Source organism: Melospiza georgiana, chromosome 3, assembly GCF_028018845.1.
Source record: "Melospiza georgiana isolate bMelGeo1 chromosome 3, bMelGeo1.pri, whole genome shotgun sequence".
Taxonomy (NCBI): Eukaryota; Metazoa; Chordata; class Aves; order Passeriformes; family Passerellidae; genus Melospiza; species Melospiza georgiana.
Window position 1 is genome coordinate 63,893,290 of NC_080432.1, and position 23,358 is coordinate 63,916,647.

The window sequence follows — 23,358 nt, forward strand, 5'->3', positions numbered from 1 at the left end:
TTTAAAAACTTCTTATAATAATAAAATTATATATGAGATCTTTTCCAGTTCTGTGCTTGTAAACCAGGTATATTTTATCTGAAATTACCTGTTCAATCTATAAAACAGAAGTGCACAGAAACAAACTACCAGACCTACTAGCAGAACTTTAAAATAAAATCACACTGGTTTTCATACAGCTGAAAGAATTGAAATTCTTTATCAAATTCTGTCTGCTACAGGTACCAAATTTGAGCTTCTCCTCCTAAGGCAGCACTGACAGCACTAAATCAATATGATCTGGAGTGCCAGTAAGATGCTTAATGCACCCATAGGCAGAGGAGCACCTTCAGCTTTACCTTTTATTTTCAGGGCCATAGCAAGTTTCAGCCTGTGTTTGTCAGATAGGTGTTTTTCAGATGTTAAAGTGTCAGTATCTATTGAAGCCAAATTACCTCTTTTGCAGGAAAGGGGGTAAGTATTCTAAAGCAGTACCTGATGAACATCAGATCATACTAAAAAACCTAAAAGAGGTATTTGTTTTTTGGCTTTAACAGCAAAACACAAAACGTCTCCAACACTAACAATATTTAGTAATTTCTGATATTTAGTCATTCTACCTTCAGAAGACACAAAATTCTTCCTAATCTCAACATTGCCGCTATTCTATGGAAGTTTTCTGTACAATAATATTTTTAGTAATATAGCTGCTGCTATCAAGGTACAGATATGTATATGCTACTGTGGTAGCATACCTATGTCACCAAAGGGCTTGTATAGATGTCACATTGTCAGCAGAAGTGCTCAAAATCTACTTAGCCTCTATTTCACAGGAATAAGAAATTCTGTCAGAAGGAAAAAAATATTTTTACCCAGTGTTTTATCTCCACTAGGACGTGCAGTTAACATGCTATCCAGTGAGTGATGGCATCTTTCATTACTCAGCTAGACTCCTAAAATCAGTTCTGCAGCTTCCATGACAGCTGAGCATGACTTCAGTCACCTTCTAACAATATTAAAAAGATATAAACTTCTGCCCGGTGCTATATTTATAAATTAAAAATGCTAGGACAAAATCATTTATAGCTACTCTTTGGAAACACAACCTAACTGCTAATTATTTGTGATTATGAGATATTATACTATGCATGACAAATCTCACCAATACAGAAAGCTGCACATAAATGAACCACATTTTAAAGATGAAGATTAAGATACCTTATGATGTCATACAAAAAATACTTCAGCCATAGCATTTTAAGAAATCAATGTATTTTCAAGTGTTGGTCACATTCTCAAAGCCACAAACAGTTTAAGAAAAAACAAACCTCCAAATTTGCAAATGGAGATTCTAACAAGTACATGATAAACTCCATGAGTGAAATATCCAAGCTTAACTGACATACTCCTCCAGAAAGAAGAGTGATCCCTAGGAAGATAACACATTGTGATTTACTTGTCAGACTTGATCTCTTCAAACACTTATCGGTGAAAAAGGTGGCAAGAGAACTCAGAATCTGAAACTCCTTCTAAATTTTATAAATCTGAATGGTATCTCCAGGTCACGACAACTAAATCAGCAATTTTCATGAAAACATGGATAAAAGCAGTACCCATCTTTTATAAAACAAACCAATTAGAGTATTTGTATGGTTAAGTGAGAAACCCGGGCTCAAGCTCCTTTCTCAGTTTATTTGTAACCTGGTATCTGAATCACTAAGTATTAGATTGGGACAATAAGGCTGCTGGAATGGGTTCCTTGTACAGAAATGCAGCATTAGCCATAGATTGTTCAGCTTTACAACAGGATGCACAATTAGACAATACTTCCCTGATGTTCTAGACTGTGAAACTTAAAACTGCTGGACTCAAAGCTGTCCTGTCTGCTACATTTGTTCCAAGCCTGCTTTCCAGGCCAGATTACTCCAAGGACTTAGATACAGAGTTTCTTTATTCTGAAGAATCCAGACAGACTTGTGTAAAAAAGAGATACCAAGTTGCTTTTATCAGCTAAAACAGAGAAATTAAATTGAGATGCACATACACTTTTGTGAATATGTGGCTTCTTTATTCTGAACTTGAAGACTTCAAACACCAGATTCACTTTTCTTTTTGTTATTTTAACATTATGCCACTACAGATTCCTGTACCAAATTACAACTGTTCACTAAATAAACTCAACATTATGATGGAAGCATATAAAACACAGTTTCAATCAGACCAAAACCTCACAATCAGACTTAGGAAATCTGCAAAGTGCAAAGTGCTTGGTAGCTGTCTCAAACACACCTAACAAAACCTGACAGCTAAAAGCTATCTTGAGACCTACTGCTAGCTCTTTTTTCATTATATTCCCTATCTTCTCTTTGAAACAAGGGAAGCGGCAGCCAAACACTGATTATGGATTTCCTCTACTAATTTATTTTTTCTTTATATTGGATCAATCTGAGCTATTCCCATAGAAACTAATAAATGTTTATGAGTGATTCCTTGATTCCCACAGAGACTATGGCCCATTAGCAAGTTCCTCAATTCTTTACAAAATAAGTCCAGAAAAAAAGCATACCATGGGGAAGAAAACAGGTAATTCAATACATATACTCAGCAAAATTTAGCATTTGTATTCAGCTCTTGTTTGTAGAAAAGACAATCAGAAAGGATTTCCCCATGGACAAAAAGCATCAAGACTGTAAACCCAAGGAATTGTGTATGAGAAGGCACAGAGTTGTAAGTTTTTACAGTTTTCATTAATTCAAACATCTTGTCACTAAAGATGAAAGAACTAGTGAACAAAAAGTAATCAGTTTTCTCATTATTAAAACATAAGAAAAAGCTATTTGAAAACTGTGGTCTGTTTTTCTGGTTCTCATTGTCCTTCCTTAACAGTTAAACCACTGAACAACAAAGGTAGAGAAAAGTAACTGTGAAAATTTAGAGAATTTTTTTCTAAATACAGTATTTCAGATTTGCATGTATTAGAGCATGTTGAAGGACTAGAAATACAGTCTTCCATGGCACACAGTACCATTGTTCCAATGACCAGAACACTGATGGGAATGATTTAATAAACAAGCTATTAATACCATAATGACTACAACTATATATCTGCCATCCTAACTTACACTCTGAATTTCTTTTCTGTCTCAATTCTTTGTCCATTACTGCCAATATTTTAAACACAGATTTTAAGACCTCATAATAAATGTCTCCTTACATGCAACTATTTCAGAGGCAGATATGGTCTTCATGTATAATATATATATATATTTTTAAGAAACTATATTGAAAGTAACCTAGCTTAGAAGCCAAATCAAATTGACATCTCCACAGCAAAACAGTGATTAAGAATCCCATTTAATCTTTTAAGTTAATTTACCTGTTGATCAGTTGATGTACGCTGCTGAACTGCATCATGGCTCACAGAGCCTTTTTTGACTTGTATCCTGCCAGGTGGAGGAGGAGGAATCACACCTGAATATGAAGCTGGGTTATCAGCATCTGAGGAATACAAGGCTGTGTGTCTTGACTCTTGTTCGTTCTTTGACACAACAAATCTGGGAAGAGGGAGGTCCTTTACTGTTAAAAAACACAAAGTAGGACATTCACTATACATAAATATGATGTTTAAAAATAAAAACACTGTTCTATTTTGAAGTTAAAATTTCTCATGTGACTCAATTCCTTACACACTGAGACTGCTGCTATAGTCAAGCCAACACTTGGCAGCTGGAAAAAACAAATACCTCTTCTGCATTAGACTTCAGGATTCTGCTGCCCAAGTTCTGACTTTGGCACACAAAGATGACTTCATATTACCCCATCACAGCTTTGCACCACAACTGTGCATTAAATGCAGCAGCAACCAGACAACTTGGATTTAGCTCATTTTTTTTGTTAGATTTGTCAACATATCATTACTGAAGCATGATTTTCAAAATTTTGCTACCATTTCTAACACATATCAAGAACTAGGGTCTTCATATAGAATGCTTCATCAGCAAAACAAATGCTAAAATACTGCCCTATATTCAGCATTATCTTTTGGTGAGCTAATGTCATGTCCATATTTACAAAAGATAATATAATCTAGCCATACCAAGAGTGTGACTATTGCTTAGACACATCTATGCATACTTTTCTAGAACAAAAGCTAAATTAGCTCATTTGGAATACTGGAAATACAACTGGAAATATTCCAATGTCACCTCAGTTGATATGAGCAACTAAAATGCAAAGTTTCTACAAAATGCTAGGAAGCCAATTAGCTTAATGTACCATGGTTCAGAGTAGCCCAACATAGAAATGAGACTACGTAAACCTTCAATTTCCCACTGCAAGATTCCCACTCTACCATTTTTCACCCAACTGCAATCTTCTTAGTGTTCCACTGTGAATAAACAAATTGTCAGTTTGTTGTACAGTTTATTTGGAAATTATGTCTCCAACACAAAACAAAATTACAAGCATGGCTCAAATTTAATTTCTCTTGCTGACTGCTTATGTAAATTACTTCTGGTACTGAGAATGAGTCAGTGGTACTATAACTATATAAAAATACAAGATGAAATTGCATACTGTTTATTACATGAGCATTGTACCCCATGCTGCAGCAGGAAAGTAACACAACTAAACAGCAAACCACGGCCAGCCAAAAAGTGAAAAAGGCCATTGCACACAAGTGAAAATGTGTATGTCTGCAAAACCAGGAAAATACAGACAGCAGATGATCCCACTGACACAGGGGAAGAAGTCTGTGCTATTGGCTGTGCCAGCACAAGTCACAAAATAATAGAGAACTCAAAAGAAACACAAAATATTCTGCTGTCTTCTTTGAAAGCAAGACTAGATAAATATAGGTTTGTTTAGCTGTACTAAGTTCCTACGTGACTAACCTGCTATTTTTACCTCTCTCCTCTCTGACTTTTTCCAGTAACAGCAGAAAAATCTCATTTCAACACTACATTTGTTACCATTCAGAAACCCCTCAATTATAAATGGGAGAGCTGTCATGAATGGAACTAACCCTTGATATTGAGCATATTAAAGAGTTCTCTGTACTCTTCATCCCCACATCCTCCCTAATATTTTTTCCCACCAAAACCTGCATTTCTTACTTAAAAAATAAATATTGCTTTGAAATAGACACTGCTTATTCAGGTCTCAATTTTTAGCTTCCTGGAAGGAAAATCTTCTGGGACAAAGGAACAACAGCTTTGGAGCCTTGTAGCATAATAACTCATGCCAGTTATTATGTTATATATATTACTCTACTGCCCATCTGAGTAATCAAAAGAGTACTTAATCAGTTGGACTACACTTATGTTAGACCTAGTATTTAAAATTTGACTGAGTTTCCACTCAGCAATTCAGATAAAGCAAATTCCTTGTCCACTGACAAGACATACAAAAAAACAAAAGGAAAAAGTACAAAGGTGAAAGAAATTCCCATATTAAAAGGATGAAGAAAATTAAGAAAATCAATGCATAAAACATGCAAGAAAAACATGCATAAAACTGAGAGCTAAAAAGTAAATGTCCCAAAATATAAGCTTTAAGTAATTTTAAATGTCTGAAGAGACAGAGAGTATACAGGTTAGTTTGGGATGGCTCTAACACTTCATCTTCAAGACATCTTGGAGATGGAAATGTGCAGAACTAAGTTAACAAAGCTCAGAATCATTTTATCAGCCTGCTGCATTTCAGTTGTTGAGTTAGCTGTTACAACAACACTTGAATCATTCTAGAAGCAGGAAATGCATAGATAGGACTGGAACCACTGCAACCAAGGCAACAGACCATAGCTAAAAACAGTTAGGGTAAAAATAAATGTTCTCTCTATTGTACTTGGTGTATTTCATAGCCTTGGAACCAGTTACAGAAAATTATTCCTAGAAGTTCAAAAATCATTACAAGTATTTCTAATATTGTCATGAATAAAGAAAATTATCAATGTGAAACTGAGGTTCCAATCACTGTTAACTTTTTAGCAACATATTTTATATTTTGAAATTAATTCTGTACCTTCATTTAATTCTTTCCTTCAAAATTCTTGTGACATTTTTAACAGAAAAGCTCCTTCTGGTTAAGGTACCTTGCATTAAAACAAAACCAAGATTATAAAATCCCTGAAAAAAGTCTACATACAGATTTGCCTTTCGCTTCTCCAACAGGCATTTCATGAGAAATTCCACAATTGTTTGATCAAGTTCCAGTTTTATCAGTGTTAATAGTTGAAGATTCTTTTACCAGCTTTCTGATTTTAGGACATTCTGTTACAATTTGCTAAGGCTTTAGTTTAGGGAACACATCAGGAAAACTGTGTGTTTATAAAAACACAGTGGCTTATAAATAGAAAGGGACTTGAATACTAGCAAAATATTAACTAAAACAATGCACTTTTCCAAAAAGCTACAATACCTGATGAAATCAGTATAAACAGTTTGTATAAGCCTAGAATAAACATAACTGTGAAAGTATGATTCATTTTTTTTATAGCTTTGTCAAATACTTCAGTCATATGAGATTGTTTTTAACAGTCTCCTTAATTGCTGTTTAATCTATATCCTTTAGACATAAAAACCTCCTAAGACTTCTTTTATTTACTAGCGTATAGAAATCATAGCATTATTCTACAGACATGAAAACTATTAGGAAAGTCATTCTAAGGCGAAAACATGCTCCAAAGATATTTTTAGCTTGTGAGTTGTGTACGATAGTGCATGGGCTATAGGGCCTTAAAACTCATCACTTCATCCTCATAAGTCTCTTTTCATCTTACAGAATGACAAGGACATGGATCCACTTATCTCATTCAGAAGGCTACAGGAGAGCCTCACATCAAAGCTCTTCCTGCAGCTCTAAACCATCTTTCTAGAGTAAGCCTTCCTCCTGTTTCACCTATTTCACCACCCACACCACAGCTGACCTTTGAAGACCTTCAAAAATAGGGTAACAGGTGATTTGGCTGACAATAGACTTCAAAAGATCTTTTACAGGTCATGTTTTGCATTAGGAAAAAATCTTAAACTAATCTTCATATTGGCTCTTAGAAGGGAAAAAACTGTCAGACCAAGTGCAAAGAAACGCAATGTTAGAAAAGACAACCTTCCATCTGTCACAATCGAGGCTTTGGAAACCCAGCAGCTACAAAAGCCTGCAAATGCTGCATTCTTCTCCTCCTTCCAGTTCACATTACTCCTCTCAGTACTTCATTCAGAGGACATGGCACACAATTTCTCACATCAGTAATCTATAGAATTAACTTGCTCCTATGTAGCAAGGTACAAGTTGTTCATTTGTCCCATGGTGAATGCAATACTTATTCAATGAGTATTTCAACTTGCATTTACTGCACAGTAAGCAAACACTCTCTCAGTTTCTCTACATTTTTAAATTAGCAACACAGATAAAGATATATCCCACTAATTTACAAGGGTACTCTGTAAGAATATGTAAGCCAACTAGCAATAACTGCACTCAGCAGCTCAATCCCCCCTCCCCCCATCCTGTGGTTACCTGTATTTAAGCTTTCCACTCTTAGAGGGAGACCAGACTGGGCCACAGCAACAAGTTTCAAAGCAATGTAAAATTGACTTCTTCCGAAATAGCCAAGTCTTGTTGCACCACAGAGCTCCATAATCTGAAATGAAATACAGTTACTTATAGAAAGAAATTTTAAACACGACAGCTATACAGATTTCATACATTTCAGAGCAGCATGCCATGTTTTCAAACACACTGAGTGCATCCTGCTCCACAATGACGACCTGCAATCTTACTGAAGGGCATTTCAGCTTGTGCCAGGTCACTGATAAGATACCAAGCATGACACACTCCAAATCAGACTCAGAGCTAAATGATCCAGACTGCTTTTTTATCTACTGAGCAGTCTCGTCTAGACTGCAATGTTCCAAATGAGACACAAAGATGCTCTTGGAGTACCACAGTGAAACACTTGTTGAAGTCAATGCAGATGGCATCACTGCTTACCTTCCCTCAATCACAGTTCCAGACAATCTGGTGGACAAGCACTCTTGGTAAGCCTAATTACTGTTTTCACCTTCACATGCCTAGAAATGGCTTCTAAACAGACTAGCTCCACAACTCCTCAGGGACCAAACTGCAACTGACCAGCATGCAGTTCCCTAAACAAATCTTCCTTTACATTCCTGAAGATGACTGTAACATCTTTCTCCAGTCACCGAGACACAACCCTGACTTCCACAACTATTCACAGAGAAGCATGGCTTGCAACATTAGCTAGCTCTCTCAATATGCTCAGAAGGATCCCATCTAATCCCATGGACTTGATATTTCTCTAGAGACCCATCATCTTTTTGTAATACTACTAGTTTTTCTCTTTCAATCTCATTTCAGGCACAGAAGTCCATGAGACTGCCTGTGACCATCAGTGCAGAGAATCTCAGACTAATTTACATCCATGGGCATTAATTTCTGTCCTCACCAGTTCCGAGCACAGAGGAGCCCTAGTGCAGGCAAGTTCCAGCTAAAGACAAGAAGTTTCACACAACAATAACTGAGCCACCCAATGCACAAAGCTGTTAGCCTCTATGCTTCAGCACCACCAAATCAGAAAACAGACTCCAGTAACTCTGTCCAATGAATCAGATGGGTTTATCAACTACAACTGAGCCAGATGCAGCTCAACAAAAAACTACTTGGTTATCTCCTTGCCATGCACCAGGATTCTGGAACCTCATGGAAATAAGCTGCTGTAAAACCCATTACAGGAAGGTGCAAGAAGTTGACAAACAGTTCCAAAAAAGTCACAAGAGGATCAGTAGGTTTAGGGTTGTAGATGCAGCTCAAATCCAGCTGGACAAAAACTACTGCATTAAATCAGTTGTCTGTGTCTGCATCACACTTTACACATTGTCCCACAGCTCCTCTGTTATGTGTATTTTCCCACTGTAGTATTTCTGCAGCATGATGTCTGGAGAGAAGTCAGGGGATCACAGAGCATTTTCCAAAATCCACTGAACAAAAAAAGAATTCAATACAGTTGAATACAACACAGTGATTTCAACAGGTTGGTGAGAGTACAAAAAGTTCCACCCGGAAAGAAGTCACAGTGTAATTGTCAGTGACAGATGACAATTCAAATAAAAACTGAGCCATCGACATTTAAACCTTTACTCAACCTAATGCCAGAAATAATCATCCTGAGTTTAAATAACTAGCAGAGCTAAAGGAGAGCTAGGAATCAAAACCAGTGTGACAGCAAGAGCAATTCTTTTATAAAGCGCTGTATGCTGGAAGACTGATGGAACATTGACATACTTGACTACAAGCAAAATAGAAAAAGCTTGTGGATTCAGTGGCCTAGCACCAACAGACGGGTTAACCAGACTTTCATGAGTCTTATGAAAAGGAGCAATGATAAAGGCATTTTGAGCTTATGGAATCATTAGGCAGTAATGGCTCTGAGCAATTTTAAAGTCACGGCTGAACTACAAACTACCTTTTCTTGGAGCTTGTCAGTACTGCCTGATAGGAAAAAAACTTCAGTTAAAAACTGAATAACTAAGCTACTGTGATAGGTAAGTATGAGAAAGGAAAGAAAAGGCAAGCATGGATTCAAAGTAAATTTATATAAATACACCAGATGTAAGTATCAAGAAAAGCAAAAAGCTAAGGATACAAAAAAAAACCATAACAAAAACCACCCAGTCCTACCCACCCCCCTCAAAAAAGAATGTTCTGCTGCTGCTGAACAAGAGGTGTCAAATCCATTCACAGCTAGCTGAAGGAGTCCTCTGTTTCAAATACAGAATATAACCTAATTTGAAACATGACTGAAGGCTGAGAAAAATCATTAGATGCAAGCATCTAGTGGAAACTCCTCTGCTGAGTGACATCATGCCCAAACATACTCAAAACAGCATACCTGGAAATTCCCTGAAGCGAGATTTAAACAAGAAACAGGTAATAAGTTATACTGAATGGGGGAATAATAAAAAAAAAATATCAAATAACTGCTTCTCTGAGATTTAGGGCTTTCATCTGCTTAAGAAGAGAGAGGATAAGGAATTTCCCTAAACTCTTCAAGGAATGCAGAGCCATCTTCAAGACAAAATGCTTCACAATTGTTTTAATCTCCTTAGATATAAAGAACCTGAGGTCATACTACTGCAATTTACTAGAGTAAGGCAAACAACTCAGCTCCAGAACTGTTGAACTCCCTTGATAAAAAACCCCCCAAAAAAACCCCCAAAAAACCAAAAACCCCCAAACAAACAAAAAACTTACAAAACCACACCTCTGTGCAGTAGCTGTGAATTACTAAATTGCATGCTCAGTCATCATACCACAAATATGTAACAACAGCATCAGAAATATCAGGAGTTGGCAAAAACTAGACATGGCTGGGAAGCAGTAGGTTGTCAAAGGGCACTGCTTCAAGCAGATGCCTTCTAGAACCCTTACAGGTTTCAAATAAGAGGCCCCTGAACTTCAAGAGGTTTGTGAACCTTTACAAATGCCAGGTGAAGTGGAACAAATAATTTCTCTATCAAATGCAGTGAAACACACTTCCCAGAACTCATGAAATCTCTCTGGGAGTGTCTTCCAGAATATCACAGTCTCCCTGCCCCCAGGTTCTTCTACAAGGCAAATGAAGCCCATTATCTGTAAATATTATTCATGCAGAAGTAAAACAGTATTTAAACAGGGATGACTTCAATGCTAAAACAATAAATGAAGCAACATACATGCCACCTACACAGTAAAGATAAAAATATTTCATCTGCTTGGAGAGAGTTACTTAAGTACCTACTGTTCCATACCAGAGGGTGGCAAGAGGCAAGACCTGAAGACAACTTTAGCAGGCTGGAAGCTGAAACAGATATGCTGTGTGCTCATGGGAGGGGGAGTGAACAAACCTAGAGGAGGACCTTCTGTATCATCTCATCCAAACTAGGACACTGTTGATTAAAAAAGAAGTCTTACACCAAGATTATAAACATGAAAATTGTTAAACACAAAGAAACCCTACACTGAATCACACAATAGCTGAACTTGCAAAGGTCCTCTGGAGATCACTTGCTCCACTCCCCCTGCTCAAAGCAGGCTCAGCAGGTTGCTTTGGACTGTGTCCAGCTGAGATTTTGAGTATATATATCCAAGTAGGGAAACTCAACAACCTCTACAGACAACTTCTTTGAGTGATCACCTTTACAGTAACAAAGTTTTCTCTTATGTTTAAATTTAACAAAGACCATGAACAATTCCATGTAAACCATGCACCAGAAATACAAAACAAGTTCTCACATTATCATACAATATATATTTGATACAAACTTGAGTTAAACCAAACCATATAAATATACTCGTGCTTCAATATTTACAAAATGATTTTGAGTTTTACTGTGCATATTAACAACCTTCAAATGAAAAACTTAGAAAAAGTTGTTTACTTAAGATACAAAAAAGATAAAAAATTAAATATATCTTGCTTCAGTTTTGTTAGTTAATAGAAATGTAACTGATTGTGGACTGATTTTAATTCACAGTTTAAAATTTTAAAATGTATAATATCAACAGTGTTATTCCTGTATCCCATACGCAGTAGTTCATTGATGAGCCTTCAAACTGCAAACATAAAACAGAATGTTTTCCAACTTAAAACTTTATTGGAATAGAACCTCAAATTGGTTTCTAGAACACACTGTCCTACAATGATGCTGTCCTGAAGTCATGCACTCCACTCACCTCAGCTACAACAAAATCAGCCGCATCTCTAATGTAATTCAGGAATGTGTGATGTAAGTTGAAAAAGTTTCCTCATCATTGCTATTGCAGTGGAAAAAACCCCTGACCATCCCTACACATTGAAGAACTGTGAAAATCTCCTTCACTCGTTTTTTCCTAGCTTGAATACATTTCTGTCCTCCCAGTCTGTTATCTTCTAATCACATTATTCTGCAACTGCTGTTAGATCAATTCCTGTCACTTCATTTATCTCAATCTACCTCACTAATCACTGACCACAGCCTGGCACAGTTTTCCAACTACAGTCTTTCACCTACTGCCAACTGGACAAAGCAATACTGATTAGTCTGCTAATATTAGTTAGAATTTTTAACTTCTCTTCAAAGATATCCCTTGATAGGTAGCTTCACAGATGCAACAGCTGTTGCACTGTGCAACAGGAACAAGACAGAGAACTGACAGAGATCCTTCTTTTGATGTGCTATATTTAACCAAATCAACTCTCTGACCCAGTTCTTCACAGGGCTCCACAAAGCTTGGCACAAGGTGAGACACAAATAAAAATTCAATTGTAGACAGATAAAAAAAGAATGCCACTAAAAGAAACAGTCCAAGTATTGCTCTGAATTCTATGCTTCAATACACTGCAAACATTTCAACAGTCTTACACCTATACAAAGATCATTTGCAAAATGCATCTATGAAGGATAATGAATACTGCTATATTTAATATTCAGTCAGTGTGAAGCAGAAAATGTTCATGTGCTGCTGAACAGCCAGTGTAAAATTACCTCTAATATGTACATTTATCTTGTTAGGTACTTAGGCATTGTAGTAAATATAGTTAATCAGTTGATACTAAGAATTCCAAGGCACAGAGTATATTTAGGGCATTGCTGTTCTCGGTTGCATAACAAATAGTAAGGTTTCACTGATTGTTCCATGAAGATACATCTCAGTCAATTTCACAAACCTGGCTTCAGAACACAGGCTTTGAAAGAAATAAAACCAATAGTGCTGGAGGACTTCCAAGACAACACACGCTCTCTGGCAGTGAACTATTTACAGTCTCTTACTGTCTGAGCTCCTCCTAATACTTCTCTGCCCTTGATTTTCACACTGCACAGATCCACAGTGGAAGCAGACTGCTAAAATGCCATCGGGAAGAAAAAGCTACTCATCCGCTTGGACAATTAATTCTCTATAGATACTTAGAGCTAAGATTTCCATTCTTACAGGTCATTCCAGGGTCAAACATACATCTGTTTCAGTTAAATGAAATTTCAGAATTAATCACATCAGAAATAATTAGCTGTTCAAAAAATGACCCAGTACTTTAAGGCTCAGAGGAATTATTCTGCCCCTGTACTTTGGGATCTGTTTTACAAGCACGCCCACTCCCTGAGTACAGGTTGTCAGATCTGGAGTCATGCTTCCACTTTGCTAATAGAAAAGTAGTGAAAATCACCAGAAATTTAAAACTCTGATTTATGACAGATAAATTCTTAACAAGTGAATTAACTGAACACGACACACACACACAAAAACCTCACAGAACTTTTATTATTGGTGGTGCTTTTTGAAACAGTTAATTTTAGGTAATTGCTGAACTCGGCCCATTCCAAAAGCTGTCTGCAACACCTCTTGTTCCTGGTAGCATGTAGATTCCCAGAGGATTAGCCTCTTTTGTTAAAGACACTTCCTAATGCAGTAGTAGCTTTTTGATTTTTCCATTTGCAATCAAAATTTGTGGTCTTACTAACAGCTTCTGCAAAAGCTGTTACAAGCTCTACACATGAATCTGACCTGCAGAGTCTCTCACACAGAGCTCTATGGCTCTCCAGAGGTCAGTAATTCTCTTCTGATTGGTAGTACATGGCAACCACCACCCATCAATCCACAAAGATAAGGTAGATGCACCCTACATGTAACTATAAACCCTGACTTAGAGGATCCATTTTTCCAAATATCTAGAGTAATTGACTGTCCTACTTGACTACAACTCAAAGAAAATGTTGTCATACACCCTCAGAAACAGGGTAGAATAAAGAATTCTACACCCTTCTGATTGGTTCAGTAGCACCAACAGAGCAAAATACAGATAGCCAGATGAACACTCACTTAGAAAGCAACTACCATCCTCCCAAGTAAAAAGTCACACCTGGAAGACTTCAAGGCAGAGTTGCCCTTTGCTTGTATTAAGAATTTCTCTACTGCTTTTTCTTTTTTTTCTTCAGCACAGTAGGTGCACATGAGAAAGACACTTTACAAACAGAAATGGTAATAAAGTAGCCAGAAGAACTGGAAATTTAAAAAAAAATCTAAACCAGCAAAAGACAGCCTGGGGAACTGCAAGAACCATTTCTCATTTTTGATGCATAAAGAGAGGCTCTTTTAAAGTGAGATATTCCACATACCTGTGTTCTCTTACAACGTAATTCTACATTACTGCTTAACCTAAGTAGCTCCTCCCTCCTCTGCTCTCAGCTGCAGTTCCCCATTCCTGAGCAGTAACTGCTGCTTATCCGTCTGCTCACACAATGTGATTACTCCACTCAGTAAGCCAACAAAAAGTTACTGTGTTAGTTATTTTCTCTTTTATTAAACTGAATCTGTCTACTGTACAACCAACAAACACCTCAGCAGAGCTTCAGAAGTTATTTACTCACAGGCTTTATTTACAATAGAAAAAGTACAATAGAAAAAGTTTTTATGAACAAACTGTAATGAATCTTATAGCATGAACCTCTCACTGGTCAACATCAGATAGCTGGAACTTGGTTTTTAGGCTTGCAGTTTATGTTTTTGACAAGCAAAGCCTGAAGCAGAAATGGCACACAAGCCCCAGCTGGCACACAGAATTACATTCTTCATCTGTAATCTTTTGAGGCACTTGGTCTTATTCTTGCAATAATTGAAAGTCCAACTGAATACTTATGAAGACTAATCAAGTTAGTCTTCAAAAGTATTTGCCCTAACATTTGCCCTAACTTTAAGCAAGCAAACTTTTGTTTGCTTGTTCTTATGGTTGAAGTTTATGTGAGTAAATAACACTGAAGCTTCTGAAGCTCTAGTGATCTTCAAAACATAATTTATCTTCCTTAGCATAAACAAATGAATGGAATTAATTGTATTTAATTATCAAGAAAGCATCTAGCTTCAGCAGGCACTGGAGAGATACTTCACATATATTCTAATTGTGGATACTCCTATCATGCAGCATTAAGTTGAATATTTTTCTGATAATACTAAAAGCTGAAGAGAGGAGCATTTATATGGACATTTTCATTCTTTTCAGACCTTCTCTATAATTGAAGCATTCCAGTGATTGATAATCTTTGCTAATAATTACTTTCTTGCTTTTTCAGTTTTAACATTTTCCCCACACATCTCCTTCCATTACTATGCCAGAACAATACTAACAGAGAAAAACTCCAAATGAGCACAAGCTTCTGGTTCTTTTGCTAATGTAAAACGAAGATTAAGGCATTCACTGGTCCCAGATTTAGTGGTCATGCTGTGGCCTGGACAAAAAGGACTGTCCTGGTCTGTTCCTGTTCTTCCTGAGCACATCCAGGTAAGTTTACCTGAAGCTACTGTGTTGATTACTTTACACTCCTTTTCCATCCCAGTCTTTTCTTCTCTGAGTACCAATCTGAGCACTGTTAATTAGTTACTTAGCTTTGCACTGCTCTATTTCTCCCACGGAGGCCAAGAAGCCTTAACGATGTGTCTATCAAAGTTTAAACAAACCTTGGTTAAAGTTCTAAAAACTGCACAATTACAGAGCTACACTTGAGACTCCACTGTTAACATCAGGTCTTAGTTTCTTTTAAGATGCTTTAAATCAGAAAAACCAAGTAATTCACACTATTGTAACAATAACAACAGACTTTCCTACAAAATTCCCAACTACTAGTCTGCAACAGGAGTATGTCAGCACCTAATGCTAAATTTTACACAGCTCAGTCCAGGTCATCCTTTTCTGGGATTACTGAAGCTGAAAGATACGTTCAAAACTGAGCCTACTCACTGCTCTGCTACCTTACTTCAGAAGCATTTTAGACATCAGCAGTCAATCATTCCAGAAATTCAGGTCAGACTGTCATCTTTTCCAAGTCTTTTAAGCTCTCAAAACACAGTTCCTATACATAGTCAGACATGCCTAAGTTATGCTGTATTTTTTGTATAACAAGTGTAGGGGTAATTTAACTCTTCAGACACTAACCCCAGGTGGAAAAAGAAGCAAGTCATGAACATGATCACTAACTTGGTACATTAATTTAGAAAAAATTACATTGCTGGCTTAAGAATATCCTTATGGTCAACAGAAATGCTAAAGGAAGGAGAATAAGAGGGAAATATACTCTTACATTAATCATTATTGGAACTGCAGTGAGAAATCTGATAGTCAACATATTTTTCTCACACTCACTTCTGCTTTTCTTTTAAATTAGTTTGAAGTCAGAATTCCAATCTGACATCTAGGAATTCTACAAGAAGGACTAACCTAAACCAGTGAATATTTATGACCAAATAGGTAGGAAACTTGTCTGCAAGGACTAATATTTCGAGAGCTAGTAAATACAATTGAAAAGTCACAGAGACTGCAAGCAAAGTCCTGTAATTTCACAGGATCTGCAGTAACATTTACTGAAGATTAGACTAAGATGAAGGCATGTTTGCCATTTTTCACAGTCAGTCAAGTACTTAAAACTTCTAACACAAAAGAATTGCTTTTACCAGTAAAAGATCAAATTTACAATCCATAATTTCATACAGCCAACTTGATTCTAAGACAGCTACATTTGCCAAAGGCCCTGATATTTCCGATTCTAGAATTCTATCCAGTTATGTCAGAAAGGATATTAATCACCCCTGCTGTCATCTGACAGCATGTTTAAAAAGAAAAGAATAAACTGTTTTCAAACTAAGGTGAGCTGTGATACTTGGAATTATCTGAGTGCTGTGCTGGCATACAGAATTATGAACGAATTATTTACTACGTAAGTGACTGTACAGTATGAATATCAATTTCAAAGTCTCAAAACCAATTACACCAAGAATTCCACTAAAAACAAATGTAAGTCTAATAGACTTAATCTAAAGTCCTAAAGTTTTGCCATGACTTCCTACCTTTTGTTGCAAAAAAAAAAAAAGAGACTGTTCTCTTCCTAAATGCTGCAGAGATATGAGATCACTACAACTAATTAACTGTAAAAATAAATTAATTTTCAGCCCACTGCAGTCTCTGTGAAAGTAACATCAGTAATGTTTAATTAAACATTTCTACCAGAATTCTGCAGAAACTCAAAGCATAATTCACAGGATAAACAGCAGATTAAAAGCCATTCCTGGCACTAACAGAAAGTACAGTCTTATGTATCTCATCAATACAGGGAATCAAAGCTAACCTACTGCTCAGCTGAAAGGAGAATACCTTATTACAGTGACATTTGCAGGGAAAAAATAGGTGATTCACAAATCAGATATTTTTAACTGCAGATCCAGGCACTTACAACAGGTTTTTAACAACTCTTGTTTACTAAATGAGGACTGGGATACAGCATAATACATGTGTGCAAACACGTTTTATATGAAAATATATAAACATATAAAATTATATGTAAATTAGGTAACATTATAGTCATAAGTCTACAGATTCATCCATTTTATAGTGCTCAAGCTAAAACCATACTACAGATTAGTAGGAAAATTGCTACAGTTAGAGGTATCTACACTGGAAGAATACCTTGATAATGACTGTTGTGAACATTGCCTCAGAAGGAGTCTAAACTAATTTTATATCTTATTTAAGTGACATGTTAATTAAAGATTTAAAATTAAAAAAAATAAAAACTCAAGCAAACAAAATGTATGAGTTGGATTAAAGTGATTTTTTTCATTTCAGCCTGTTACAGACTAGTTATAGGTCAGTATTAGAGAAGAAAGCTTTTTACAAAGCATACATTTTTTTAAAGATCTAAAAGTGCTATTATTTTAAATATACTTCAAATTCCTATGACTAAAAGGAAGGCATGAAATCCAATATATATAAGGAATTCTGATTTTTTTACCCCATCAGCTCTGAAAGAATAATAAATTCAGCAAATTAACCAGAATGAGTGTGAGTCTTCTGCATGTCTCTACCAAACAGGCAATCCTAAGCATGCCCTGGCTCAGCTTCCATTCAAAGTTGGCATTTAGTAGACCCTACTGATTTGACAAACTGGTAGTCTTTCTGTAGGAAAATTCACTGAAACAGTAACTGCAACAACACAATAATTGTGAACAAGCTGTTATTTTCTTAGGTGCCTTTCTCTCTACAGCCACTTTCCAACAAAGAAGCCAGTACTTTAAATCAAGAACCTGCAACTTCATTTTGTCATGTTCTGCCTATGGATTGTAATTCCATTTATAATTGTGCTGCCTGTCAGCAAATGAGCTCTGGCATTTGAGAAAACCACCACTGCATCTTCTGTTCCTTCTGTCTGCCAAAACCTGGGACCCCAAGAACAACAGAAGGCAGCACACGCCTGCATCCCAGAGTATGGACTTCTCAATGAAGCAGCTGCATCACGGGTATGCACTTTCTTACAACTTCTGATGTGAGGGCAGCAAACTAAGAGAGTTAAGGTAGACAACCAGAGTGTAATTTTTCCTATCAATGAAACAAGAAGAAGCAAAACTAATCTGTCCATAAAGACTCCTTAAAAATGAACAAAAAGCTTGAAAGTGGCTAACAAGAGCTAAAAATAGCTTTACACTAGGTTTTTACTGGACTAACATAAGCTTACTGTAATTGAAGTAAGTGGGCATAACCGTGTGATTCATCTGTCAAAGACTTTCTAACACTAAATTAGAAGTTAGGTAACATTGCTGAACAATGCCAGCACTGAAGATGACAGTTCATTCATTTTAGAGAAGATATATGCCAATACTCACACATTGTAGTTATATAGTAGTGTTGTATTTTAAAGCAAGATGCTCTGACTCATTAATTTCAGATGAGTATCATATGCACCACTGACTTACTTCTTGTCTGGTGAAGTTTCTGTGATTCATAATCAAGAGTACAAATTCAGAAAACAGTCTGTGATTAACTCACCTAAGTAAGAATTCTACAAATCAAATGGAACAGCTAGTATATTCATTCCATACACAAGTAATGAGTTTCACAACACATTTTTTGGCTAAGTGTAGCTCTTACAAGCAATTTCCTCACCACTGCAGAGACACCAAAAACTGACTTTATTAGCATACATACAAGAGCATTTTAGGTCAGATGTGAAATACGCCTTTGAAGCCAATTTCCCTGAGCACGCTCCTCCGTGCAGCCACTCCAGAACAGGCAACTACGTTTCTTTTGTATCAAGGCACACAAGGAATCCCAGCTAACATCCAGTGCACAGGACCAGGCTGAACTCCAGCAAAGGGAAGCTCCTGAAGTGCATAAATATGGTGGGTGACAGCTCCTCAGGGTCACTCGTGTTGTGTCATGCTGCCTGCACACACAAACACCAACGCACACGCAACTGAGATACAAGATGAGGCAGGTGAAAACTACATTTGACGCAACCTTCTAACTTTTGGCTGCACAAGCTCCCTGCACCAGCTCATTGTCTGTTCAAAGGAAAGCCAGAGCCAGCTCCATCTTCCAGTGCTTTAAGCTAACAAACCCCATGCCAGGTCACAACTGAAATATCCAACTGCTCTAGAACAAAGAAAGTTCTCTACTTCCCTTCGGTCAGAGAGTTCTCTTCTCCTGCCTCCTTTCTTGTGCTAGCACTGACATTCATTCAACCCCACTGTCACCTGATACAGAGTTATAACCAACAAAAAGCTGTGATAATTTTCTGGCCACAACAGCACTGGACAGGCACGAGTATCTCTGCAAGAAGGAACACAAGGCTGAGGGAAGACAGGAGCACCTTCTTCAGTGCCAACTCATCATTAGATTTTTGTCAGCTGCAATGTGAAACCACACCCTGAGAGTGATCTGAAGACTCATAACTGTTGGGAAGTAGCTGGACTTCTTACCCCAACACACATACTATTATTCGCTCTTTTATGCAAGTCTTCTACCTTAATGCTCATTTCAGGGATGTGCATATAAAAGAAGAAATGTGGGTTAATAGAGACTGGTGTTCTGACACATTCATCTTTGGTATGGTATTTTATTCTGATGATAAAGCTGTCCTTTTGTAGATGTGTACAAAACAGACATCTAGTTTTTCTTTTCCAGGATGCTGTAGCTCAGCATACAACACCCTTAACTGTTTCAGTCTTCTATATGTTCATTTATCCCCACTAAACAGGCAGCTGACAGTGTCCCTCAGAGGGAGAAATGAAATTGATTAGGAACAATGAGACACACATTTGCTCCTGGGAGATAGATCTCTCACAAGGATGCAACTCTGCAAAAAAGGCTGCACATATATCCAGCCTTTGGACAACAGATTTGCAAGTAAAACAAGTTATGAGTCTAAAAATGCAACTGTCAGACATTTTCATTTCCAGTGGAGTCAGTTCTGAACTCTTCAAAGGTACCTACCAACCTGTAGTATTGAAAAGGAAAAACTACAAAGTAGTTTCTCAGGACTGCTTGGCCCCCTTGAGCTTGAAGAGCGACCATTTTACGCTGTGTTTTGCACACCTACAAAAGTACTTAGCATTCATGTGACCAGTACTACACTTGCATTCCAGGATTATGTAAGGATTGGGTAACTGAATCAAGTTCATTTTCCCACAAGCATCAGGTGCTTCAAATAAACAGGTAAAAACACAGCACCCATATGGTCAAGAGAAAATTCCACCTCCTTCACAGGGTTTCTTTATTTCTTAAGCTATTTCATCTTGAGGTTTAAGTTACATAGTCTCGGCTTTCAAAGCATCAAATGCAACTTCCCTCTGAAGAATCCCAATACAATATATTCATGCCTCTGTTAACCTGGTGTAGAGCTATACTTTAAGAAGAATGCAAAATAGCTAGACAACTAAATTACTTTCAAACTACGAGGTACTTTAGAGGTGACCAATTGTGACTGCACAAGATGCTCATAATGGGTCAAACTGCTAAGGGCATTTCAACTTTCTTTGTACTATTTACAGTCTCATTCCTCAGGCAATCTAATATCTTGTTTGCCATTTTAACTGCAAGGTTCTCCTTGAGATCACTAGAGTGATAAGCCAGGTCTGCTTCTTGAGTTAATTTATTTAGGACCCATGGAATGACGCCCGAGTAGTCTCTCTTCTTCAGATGCAGTCTACTTTGCAGGAAAATATCTGACCTCCTCTGCAAAAGATAAGGATATAATCTGTGGACACTTGTTTTCAGAATTCCAGGTCTTTCCAAGTTCTTGCACTAAACTCCTGTACAAAGTCTCTAGTACTAGTGTACTGTACACTGATTCAGACAAGTTTTATGTAAAAGAAATTTCTAAATACAGCAAAGATGTAAAAATTCACTTTCCCTGGGATGATTTTTCTGAAATTGGCTGGCCACACACAAAAAGCAGCCATGGGTGGCCCTTGAGAAACCTTACTCATAATAGAGCATGCAGACTCTCCTACCATTAAGTCCAGTCTAGCAAGTCATCAAATAAGAGATTACTGGTTTTACCAGGAAGAACCATTTCTTATTCAACCCTCTTCCACTTCATTGTGTCTTAAACTCATTTCAACTAACCAAGCTGGGAGGCCCAAAACACACCAACAGTAACGCTAGTCAGTAAGTGTTCTCCTGGCACTGAATTTCAGTACCCTGCAATTTGTGTTTCTAGCAATAGCGAGTTTAATACTTTATTAAAAGGGCTGCTTATCTCACTAGGCTGAGGATGAAACCGCATAAAAGGCGGTATGGCTTTCTAAATACAGCTTTACCCACAGCAGCTTAAAAGACCATGTAAACTTTAAAGCACTGAACAATGACGGAGTGAACTGCAACAGCAGCAAATTATTACAAATAGCTGTTCATAAGAATGGTTCACTGGGAATACCTTCCTCAAATAATCACATATGCACACCAAAGCAGACTTGCCCTTTCCTATGCAGGTAGCTCTGCAATACTGCTACAGGTCTTGGACATAGCCTGGCCAAGGAAGTGCTAAGACTGTGCACATGCATACTGCAAGTATGGGCCCGTGTCAGCCTTAACACCACATTTTTTGTTATTAGAAACATTTGGCTGACTACAGGTAAGCTAATACCTGCCAGCAAGTGATGTCCAAAAAAGATGGCATGGTTTAGGTAAAGTGGACCAGTGTCAGTAGCTCTTAACAGCACAAAACCATAGATTTCCTTCTATGCTGTTCTTCGTCAGCAGATCATGGGGACAATCTCACTCACCCTCAGTTTTACACTCTACAGTTCTCACACTGTGGACGGCCTCTGTCGGTATGGAATATTTTCCTACCAGTTGCTGGGCGCTGCCAGCAGAGACATCACCAGCCCCTTCCCAGCCCTGCAGTCGGAGTACGAAAGGGGAGGGGGGCTGGCACAGGGTGCACAACTCGCTGTGCCCCCTGCCCTTCCCTCGCAGCCGGAGGGGCTCAGGTGGCCGGTCACACAACAGCTCCGTCCTACTGTGTCCAGTCCTGAGCTCCTCGGCACAAGCATGACAAGGAGCCAACAGAGTCCAGCGGATGGACACAAAGCTGACCAGGGTCTGGAGCTCTCTTATCAGGACAGACCGACGGAGCTGGGCCTGTTTAGGCTAGAGAAGACTGAGAAAGGATCCCATTAATGCACATAAATATCTCAAACGGGATGGTGCCAGGCTCTTTCCAGTGGTGCCCAGCGACAGGATGAGGAGCAATGGCCATAAACTAAATCACAGTAAGTTTCACCTCTACACGAGGCAGAGACTCCTTACACCGAGGGCAGAACAGGCGGCCCAGGGACGTCGCGGAGTCTCTCTGGAGACACCCAAACCCCACCTGGACGCGTTCCTGTGTCACCTGCTCTAGGTGACCCTGCCTCGGCAGGGGTTGGACGAGATGATCTCCACAGGTCCCTCCCAACCCCACAGACTCTGCGATCCCCGAGTCCCCGCCGGCAGGACGCCCCCCGCCCAAGGGCTGCGGGGCGGGCAGGGGGCGCGGGCCGGGCGGAGGGGAAGGGCCGGGCCGGGCCGGGGCCATCTCGGCACGACGGGGCGGTGCCCGGGCCCGCCGACCCCCGGGGGCGCGGCGGCGGCGGCCGTACCTGCATGACCACGTCGTTGGGCAGCTGCGCGGCGCGGAAGAGCTCCAGGACGCGCCCGTTGGACGCCACCTTCTTGGTACTCTCGGTGTCGCAGTAGGAGAAGAGGTCGCAGTAGTAGCGCTGCTCCGCCTCGCTCAGCGTCATCCCCTCCATCTTTTAGCGCCGCGGACCATCCGCATCCGGCGGCGGGGCCGGGGGCAGGCGGCGGTGGCGGCGGGGGTTGGGGGGGCACACACGGGACACACGCGCCGCCGGCGGCCGCGCGCGGGCGGCTGCTCGCACCTTCCCCCCGCCGCCCGCCCGCCCACGCGGCCGCGCGCCTGCGCGCCTCCCCCGCGCCTGCGCGCGCCGCCGCCCGGAAAGGGAGGCGTGGGGAGCGCCCAGCGCCGCGGGCAACCCGCCCCCTCCGCGCCGGCGGCGGCGGCGGAAGCGCCGGGCCCAGGG

At 39.0% G+C, this 23,358-nt stretch overlaps 1 protein-coding gene across 10 annotated transcripts in view; it reads right to left on the bottom strand.

Moving 5' to 3' along the window:
* REPS1 (RALBP1 associated Eps domain containing 1) overlaps window positions 1-23,133 on the bottom strand; it is a 63,704-nt gene extending 40,571 nt beyond the window's left edge. For all 10 annotated transcript variants that reach the window (XM_058021846.1, XM_058021845.1, XM_058021849.1 and 7 more), the window contains exons 1-3: window positions 22,915-23,133; window positions 7,495-7,618; window positions 3,356-3,555 (exon numbers count right to left, since the gene is read on the bottom strand). In XM_058021846.1, the coding sequence (XP_057877829.1) occupies window positions 3,356-3,555; window positions 7,495-7,618; window positions 22,915-23,067 (477 nt within the window). In that variant the 5' untranslated portion in view covers window positions 23,068-23,133. The remainder of the gene's footprint in view (window positions 1-3,355; window positions 3,556-7,494; window positions 7,619-22,914) is intronic.
* Between the last annotated feature and the right edge of the window lie 225 nt (window positions 23,134-23,358).